Source organism: Scomber japonicus, chromosome 12 (genome assembly GCF_027409825.1).
Source record: "Scomber japonicus isolate fScoJap1 chromosome 12, fScoJap1.pri, whole genome shotgun sequence".
In the NCBI taxonomy this organism is placed as follows: Eukaryota; Metazoa; Chordata; class Actinopteri; order Scombriformes; family Scombridae; genus Scomber; species Scomber japonicus.
Genome location: NC_070589.1, coordinates 30,856,595 through 30,865,782, shown reverse-complemented (window position 1 = coordinate 30,865,782; position 9,188 = coordinate 30,856,595). Strand labels below are relative to the sequence as shown.

General features: G+C 45.8%; 1 protein-coding gene across 1 annotated transcript in view; it reads right to left on the bottom strand.

Moving 5' to 3' along the window:
• The window catches only part of LOC128369747 (disco-interacting protein 2 homolog C), a 51,350-nt gene that overhangs the window by 38,141 nt on the left and 4,021 nt on the right, over nt 1–9,188 (bottom strand). The window contains exons 3-6 of the mRNA XM_053330823.1: nt 6,765–6,904; nt 5,730–5,866; nt 5,388–5,596; nt 2,414–2,528 (exon numbers count right to left, since the gene is read on the bottom strand). Coding sequence (XP_053186798.1) covers nt 2,414–2,528; nt 5,388–5,596; nt 5,730–5,866; nt 6,765–6,904 — 601 coding nt within the window. The remainder of the gene's footprint in view (nt 1–2,413; nt 2,529–5,387; nt 5,597–5,729; nt 5,867–6,764; nt 6,905–9,188) is intronic.

The following is a 9,188-nucleotide window of genomic DNA, read 5'->3' as shown; positions in this document are numbered from 1 at the left end:
CTTCCTTCCTCCCTCCCTCTTTTCCTCCCTTCCTTCCTTCCTTCTTTCCCCGCTTCCTTCGTTCCTTCCTCCCTCCCTCTTTTCCTCCCTTCCTTCCTTCCTTCCTTCTTTCCCCGCTTCCTTCATTCCTTCCTCATTTCCTTCTTTCCCCGCTTCCTTCCTTCCTTCCTCTTTCCTCCCTTCCTTCGTTCCTTCCTCATTTTGTTCATTCCTTCCTTCCTTCCTTCCTTGACCTGAGCACAACAGGAGGGTTAATATATTGAATCGGTGTATTTATAATCATCATCATCTTTATAATGTTTCTCCCTGAAAGAGTCTCCCCTCCGATAGGAACCGCTGAGTGTGTGTAAACCAGATGAGCTGGATGGAAAAGCAGCGCGTGTGATTCTGTGATGATGAAGGAAGAAAAGAGATTTGCTTTTTTTATTGAGGCCATAAAAATGCAGACGGTTTATATAGTTTCACCCGCAGTCTGCAGGACGGCTCCGACACATCTGAGGTTTCTCTCTCAGTATGAATGTACAGTACGGAGTCAGTGTGTGTGTGTGTGTGTGTGTGTGTGTGTGTGTGTGTGTATGTGTGTGTGTGTGTGTGTGTGTGTGTGTGTGTGTGCTGTTAAGTGTCTTTATGAAGTGGTTTGTTTAAATGTGTCTGAGCTGGTTTTTAAGGCCGACACATTTTTCTTATTGTCCCAAAAAATCCTGAGAAAGAGACCAAAGAAAGAGGGAAGGACAGAAGGAAGGAAGGAAGGAGGGAGGGAGGGAGGAAGGGAGGAAGAGGAAGGAAGGAAGGAAAGGAAGGGGGAAGGAAGGTAGGAGGGAGGGAGGAGGGAGGTAGGAGGGAGGGGAGGAAGGTAGGAGGGAGGGAGGAGGGAGGGAGGAGGGAGGAAGGGGAAGGAAGGAAGGAAGGAAGGAGGAAGGAAGGTAGGAGGGAGGAAAGAAGGACAGAAGGAAGGAAGGAAGGAAAAGAAAGAAGGAGGGAGGGAAGGTAAGAAGGAAGGAAGGAAGGAAGGAAGGAAGGAAGGAAAAGAAAGAAGGAAGGAGGGAAGGTAAGAAGGAAGGAAGGAAGGAAGGAAGGAAGGAAGGAAGGAAAAAACACATTTGGTTCTCTAGTGAGCATTTCTTCAGCAGGACGATGTCCTGCTGAAGTCCCAGCTCAGGAGAATAATAAATATGAAGAGCTCTGGACTCACACACACAGATACACACACACACACACACACACACACACACACACACACACACACACACACACACACACACATACACACACACACACACACACAGATACTAGTTAAAAGTTGTTTTTGGGTCTTTTGTCACATTTTTCTGACAACGAGGAAACCATTATTAAGAAGAATGTGTGTCCCGGTGGTGTGAGTCTTATCTGGTTTGAGTTTACTTACACTGATAAAAGAGAAACTCAGTTATTTATCTTTATTTTATGTGATTCCAGCTTCAGATGCAGCGGTTTCTATTAAAAGCCAAAGAACGTTATACTGAATTTATCCTCCACATTACTTCACTTTGATCATGTTGATTATTACGTAACTAAGCAACCAAGGTGGCAACATTCCGGAATTTGGAATCAAAGTTGGAATCTTTCCAACTTTGAAAAATTCCGGAATTGTGTAGCATAATCAGACGGGGAGTTCTGGTCCTCTGAAATGAGTCCAACCAGGAAGTAACTTAGAACTGCATTCTATCAAAAGGCCACCAGGGGGCGACCGTCTCTATACAAGTCAATGGAGAATTCACCAACTTCTCACTTGATTTCTACCTCAGTAAACGTTTTCAAAATGTGTTTATGGTCTCAATCGCTAGTTTAAAGCCTTCTTCAATGCAGTATGATGTTCATTTGGGACATTTTGGCCTCCCTGATTTTATATGTGACGATAAAGCAGGGTATGCATTAAGGCGTGGCTACGTCCTGATTGACAGGTTGATTGACCAATGTCCTCGAGATCCAGCCCTCGCAACCATAGCAACCTCCCTGCTCCGTCCATGACTCCGCCTCATGCCCATATAAGTAGAATCCATGTTTTTATTTTTCCCAGCATGCACCTGAAATTTTCAAGATGGCGCTGCCTAGATTGGAAACTATTGGCTTCCGAGCAGCAGTCCACAAACCAATGGGTGACGTCACGGATGTTACATTCATGTCTTTTATACAGTCTGTGATTATTATCCTATTGTTTGAGTACTGGAGGCGTTTCTGTGAGAGACTTTAGAAATCTGGATCCCACGTTCTTCTAGGTAACCAGAACAGTAGTGTGAATATTAATGCAACAGGTGTGTGTGCAATTATCTGTAGCTGTGCATGCTTGTGTGTACGTGTGTGTGTGTGTGTGTGTGTGTGTGTGTGTGTGTGTGTGTGTGTGTGTGTGTGTGTGTGTGTGTGTGTGTGTGTGTACCTGCAGCACTCGGCTCATCCACTGGAAGCTGTCCTCCTCGGTGGAGTCGGGCCGCTGCTCTGCAACGACTACGATCCTCTCATCATGAAGCACCGTGATGGAGAACACTGCTATCCTGCAACACACACACACACACACACACACACACACACACACACACACACACACACACACACACACACACACACACACACACACACACACACACACACACACACACACAGACATCAGATTAATACTCTACATATTAAATGTAGGATCAGCTTGTAAAAACTAGCCAGCAGTGTGTCAAGCAGTTTAAATAACAGCTCTCGCTCCTCCTCAACCAGCGACCCATAAATGCTCCAGTAATAATAATTAAGTAATAATCAGCTGATTAGTCTCCCAGCTGTTTTCTTGCTCTCACAGAGTGAAGAGGAAAGCAACACATTAGCATAACAAGCAGACAAACAGAGGAACACCTTTCATGTATATAAGCTAAAACATAACAGTGACTTCTCAATAAAATAATACAGCATTTGATAATAAAACAGCAAGAACATGTTCAAAGATTCAACTGAAGAGGAGAAAACATCTGTATAAATGTTTAAAAGTGTAAAAAAGGAAGGATAATAAACAGTATATGAAGTGTATGTGCAGAAAAATACATCAAACTGCTGCAAAAATGATAAAAATGTAATAATTCAGACTGTTAAAACACTACATGTGATGTTTCCAGGGGAGAAAGTTAAGGATATAATATATACAAGCTCTACTGCAGAGAATAGTTATTAGTTTAATAAGTTATATGGAAGTAAGAGACTATTGTAGGATAATATAATAAGATAAAACAGCCATTCTGTGTAATGAATACTTAGATTTTTATACTTTAAGTCCATTGTTTCTAATAAAACTTCTTCTATTTGGTATCTTATTAACTTTATTGCAGGAATGTTCAAACTATCCTCATAATGATCCATAATGTGTCTGCAGGTTTTCATTCAAACCAAGCAGGAGCACACCAGCTGATCTCAGTCTTCACACAGTTAATTGGTCGAATCGTGTGCTCTTAATTGGTTGGAACAAAAAACCTGCAGGCACAAAACCCTTAATGAGATAATTAACCCTTTGTATGTCGGCTAGAAGTCTCTTTGTGTCATGATATCTGCTCAAAAACTAAATCTATTGAACCCATTTAACTTTTTAACTTTTTGGGGTAATCTTTACCACTTGTATGAGGTATGTAATGCACAGACAGACCATCAGGTTGCTCTATGGTTGCTATAGATACAGGTTGTGTTATGGTTGCTATAGACACAGGTTGTTCTATGGTTGCTATAGATACAGGTTGTTCTGTGGTTGCTATAGATACAGGTTGTTCTATGGTTGCTATAGATACAGGTTGTTCTATGGTTGCTATAGATACGGGTTGTTCTATGGTTGCTATAGATACGGGTTGTTCTATGGTTGCTATAGATACAGGTTGTTCCATGGTTGCTATAGATACAGGTTGTGTTCTATGGTTGCTATAGATACAAGTTGTTCTATGGTTGCTATAGATACAGGCTGTGTTATATGGTTGCTATAGATACAGGTTGTTCTATGGTTGCTATAAATACAGGTTGTGTTCTATGGTTGCTATAGATACAGGTTGTTCTATGGTTGCTATAGATACAGGCTGTGTTATATGGTTGCTATAGATACAGGTTGTTCTATGGTTGCTATAGATACAGGTTGTTCTATGGTTGCTATAGATACAGGTTGTTCCATGGTTGCTACAGATACAGGTTGTTCTATGGTTGCTATAGATACAGGTTGTTCTATGGTTGCTATAGATACAGGTTGTTCTATGGTTGCTATAGATACGGGTTGTTCTATGGTTGCTATAGATACAGGTTGTTCTATGGTTGTTATAGATACAGTTTGTTCTATGGTTGCTATAGATACAGGTTGTGTTATGGTTGCTATAGATACAGGTTGTTCTATGGTTGCTATAGATACAGGTTGTTCTATGGTTCCTATAGATACAGGTTGTTCTATGGTTGCTATAGATACAGGTTGTTCTATGGTTGCTATAGATACAGATTGTTCCATGGTTGCTATAGATACAGGTTGTGTTCTATGGTTGCTATAGATACAGGTTGTTCTATGGTTGCTATAGATACAAGCTGTGTTATATGGTTGCTATAGATACAGGTTGTTCTATGGTTGCTATAGATACAGGTTGTGTTATGGTTGCTATAGATACAGGTTGTTCTATGGTTGCTATAGATACGGGTTGTTCTATGGTTGCTATAGATGAAGTTTGTTCTATGGTTGCTATAGATACAGGTTGTTCTATGGTTGCTATAGATACAGGTTGTGTTATGGTTGCTACAGATACAGGTTGTTCTATGGTTGCTATAGATACAGGTTGTTCTATGGTTGCTATAGATACAGGTTGTTCTATGGTTGCTATAGATACGGGATGTTCTATGGTTGCTATAGATACAGGTTGTTCTATGGTTGTTATAGATACAGTTTGTTCTATGGTTGCTATAGATACAGGTTGTGTTATGGTTGCTATAGATACAGGTTGTTCTATGGTTGCTATAGATACAGGTTGTTCTATGGTTCCTATAGATACGGGTTGTTCTATGGTTGCTATAGATACAGATTGTTCCATGGTTGCTATAGATACAGGTTGTGTTCTATGGTTGCTATAGATACAGGTTGTTCTATGGTTGCTATAGATACAAGCTGTGTTATATGGTTGCTATAGATACAGGTTGTTCTATGGTTGCTATAGATACAGGTTGTGTTAAGGTTGCTATAGATACAGGTTGTTCTATGGTTGCTATAGATACGGGTTGTTCTATGGTTGCTATAGATGAAGTTTGTTCTATGGTTGCTATAGATACGGGTTGTTCTATGGTTGCTATAGATACAGATTGTTCTATGGACAGCTTCATCATCTCTCAAACTAAACACTCAGTAACAGACAGACGTTGCTAACCTTCCCCTGTAGACGAACTTCATCGGCTCCACAGCGAGCGCCGTGGCAACGATGTCGTCAGCGTTGTGCCGCCGACCTCCGACAACCATCAGTCCGTCCATCTTCCCCGCCACATAGATCACACCTCCGGGTCTGATGAACCCCAGCAGGCCGGTCCTGGTGAAGGGAAACTCACTGATGGGAGCGCCGTTGTTAGTCATGGGGAAGACCTGCGGAGGAGGAGCGGAGGAGGAGCGGAGTCACATGATCAAAGTTTAGTTTTATATCCATTTTAATAAAGAGGAGAAATGAAGCATAAATAAAATCCTAAGAATAAAAGAAAGGCTTCACACTCTTCTTTACCTCAAACGTGTTCTTGGTCATGCCGGCCAGGCCGTAGTAGGAGGTTCCCGTGGCGACGGTGCAAACGCACAACTCGCCGATCTCGTCGGTTTTGCCGAGCTGAGGAACTCCTTCAGGCCTCACCACACACACCATCGCTGCAGGAAGAGAGAGAAGAGAAGGAAGGAAGGAAGAGGAGAGAAATAAAATAATTAGTCATGGGAGGAAGTTTAAACATGTTTGGAAATAATAACTTGAAGCTCAAAGTGCTTCACAACCAAATTCATCCTTTTGATCTGATGTGGGCCGTATCATTAAAAAGATGGAGGGAAGGAAGGAAGGAAATAAGAAGGGAAGGAAAGAAAGACAGATAAAAGGAAGGAGGGAAGAAAGATAGGAAGGACATACAGAAGGAAGGAGGGACAGACCGACAGACGGAAGGAAGGAAGGAAGGAAGGAAGGAAGGAAGGAAGGAAGGAAGGTTGAGGGAAGGAAAAAAGGAAGGTAGGGAGGAAGGAAGGACAGAAGGAAGAAGGGGAGGAAGGAAGGAAGGCAGGAAGGAAGGAAGGAAGGAAGGAAGGAAGGAAGGAAGGAAGGAAGGAAAAAAGGAAGGAAGGAAGGAAGGAAGGAAGGAAGGAAGGAAGGAAGGAAGGAAGGAAGGAAGGAAGGAAGGAAGGGAGGACAGATGGGAGGAAGGACAGAAGGAAGAAAGGGAGAAAGGACAGAAGACAGAAGGGGAGGAAAAAAGGAAGGTAGGGAGGAAGAACAGAAGGAAGGAAGGAAAAGGACACAGGAAGGAAAGTGGGCCGGATTGCACCCCTCAGTGGCCGGTTCTGGCCCGCGGGCCTCATGTTTGACCCCCCTGCCTTAAGGCAAAAGTGCTACACAGAGATTCAGTGAAGCAAAATAAAATAATACATATTTAAAATAAAATATATAACTGACGAAGACGAAGCAGCGGAGCGAGGAAGGATGCATGAAGGGGAAAAACAAACATGAATAATAAATGGATTAAAGGAAAAGGAAGTAAAGACAGGAAGTAGAAAAGTCTCTCACCTCCGGGCATGACGGAGCCGACGTCCTGCAGCGTGAGGACCGACAGCTTCTCCTCGGAGTCGACCCGGATCACACCGTGACTCAGACCCTGCATGGACAGAACACCACGAGCAGGAGGAGTGCTGCCGTCCTCCACCGGTCTGAAAGAGAGGAGGAGAGGAGGAGGAGAGAGGAGGAACAGATAGAGGAGAGAGAGGAGAGAGGAGGAACAGAGAGAGGAGAGAGGAGAGAGGAGAGAGAGGAGAGAGGAGAGAGGAGGAGAGAGGAGAGAGGAGGAACACAGAGAGGAGAGAGGAGAGAGGAGGAGCAGAGAAGGGAGGAACAGAGAGAGGAGATACAGAGAGAGGAGGAGGAGTAGATAGAGGAGAGAGGAGGAACAGAGAGAGGAAAGAGGAGGGACGGAGAGAGGAGAGAAGAGAGAGGAGAGAGGAGGAACAGATAGAGGAGAGAGGAGGAACAGAGAGAGGAGAGAGGAGAGAGGAGGAGCAGAGAGAGGAGAGAGGAGAGAGGAGGAGCAGAGAGAGGAGAGAGGAGAGAGGAGGAACAGAGAGAGGAGAGAGGAGGAGCAGAGAGAGGAGAGAGGAGGAGCAGAGAGAGGAGAGAGGAGAGAGGAGGAGGAGAGAGAGGAGAGAGGAGAGAGGAGGAACAGAGAGAGGAGAGAGGAGGGACAGAGAGAGGAGAGAGGAGGAACAGAGAGAGGAGAGAGGAGAGAGAGGAGAGAGGAGAGAGGAGGAACAGAGAGAGGAGAGACGAGGAACAGAGAGAGGAGAGAGGATGAGTAGAGAGAGGAGAGAGGAGAGAGGAGGAACAGAGAGAGGAGAGAGGAGGGACAGAGAGAGGAGGAACAGATAGAGGAGAGAGGAGAGAGGAGGAACAGAGAGAGGAGAGAGGAGGGACAGAGAGAGGAGGAACAGAGAGAGGAGAGAGGAGGAGCAGAGAGAGGAGGGACAGAGAGAGGAGGAACAGAGAGAGGAGAGAGGAGGAACAGAGAGAGGAGAGAGGAGAGAGGAGGAACAGAGAGAGGAGAGAGGAGGGACAGAGAGAGGAGGAACAGATAGAGGAGAGAGGAGAGAGGAGGAACAGAGAGAGGAGAGAGGAGGGACAGAGAGAGGAGGAACAGAGAGAGGAGAGAGGAGGAACAGATAGAGAAGAGAGGAGAGAGAGGAGAGAGGAGAGAGAGGAGAGAGGAGAGAGGAGAGAGGAGGAACAGATAGAGGAGAGAGGAGAGAGAGGAGAGAGGAGGAACAGATAGAGAAGAGAGGAGAGAGGAGGAACAGAGAGAGGGAGAGGAGGAGGAACAGAGAGAGGAGAGAGGAGAGAGGAGAGAGGAGGAACAGAGAGAGGAGAGAGGAGAGAGGAGAGAGGAGGGACAGAGAGAGGAGGAACAGAGAGAGGAGAGAGGAGAGAGGATGAACAGATAGAGAAGAGAGGAGAGAGAGGAGAGAGGAGAGAGGAGGGACAGAGAGAGGGAGAGGAGGAGGAACAGAGAGAGGAGAGAGGAGAGAGGAGAGAGGAGGAACAGAGAGAGGAGAGAGGAGAGAGGAGGGACAGAGAGAGGAGGAACAGAGAGAGGAGAGAGGAGAGAGGATGAACAGATAGAGAAGAGAGGAGAGAGAGGAGAGAGGAGAGAGGAGGAACAGATAGAGGAGAGAGGAGAGAGAGGAGAGAGGAGGAACAGATAGAGAAGAGAGGAGAGAGGAGGAACAGAGAGAGGAAGAGGAGGAGGAACAGAGAGAGGAGAGAGGAGTGAGGAGAGAGAGGAGTGAGGAGAGAGAGAGGAGAGAGGAGGGACAGAGAGAGGAGGAACAGATAGAGGAGAGAGGAGAGAGGAGGAACAGAGAGAGGAGAGAGGAGGGACAGAGAGAGGAGGAACAGAGAGAGGAGAGAGGATGAACAGATAGAGAAGAGAGGAGAGAGAGGAGAGAGGAGAGAGGAGGAACAGAGAGAGGAGAGAGGAGAGAGAGGAGAGAGGAGAGAGAGGAGAGAGGAGAGAGGAGGGACAGAGAGAGGAGAGAGGAGGAACAGATAGAGGAGAGAGGAGAGAGGAGCAGAGAGAGGAGAGAGGAGAGAGGAGAGAGGAGAGAGGAGGAGCGGAGAGAGGAGAGAGGAGAGAGGAGAGAGGAGAGAGGAGGAACAGAGATAGAAGAGAGGAGAGAGGAGAGAGGAGGAACAGAGAGAGGAGAGAGGAGGAACAGATAGAGGAGAGAGGAGAGAGGAGAGAGGAGAGAGGAGAGAGAGGAGAGAGAGGAGAGAGGAGAGAGGAGAGAGGAGAGAGAGGAGAGAGAGGAGAGAGGAGAGGGGAGGGACAGAGAGAGAGGAGAGAGGAGAGAGGAGAGAGGAGAGAGGAGAGAAGAGAGGAGAGAGAGGAGAGAGGAGGAGCAGAGAGAGGAGAGAGGAGGGACAGAGAGAGGAGAGAGGAGGGAA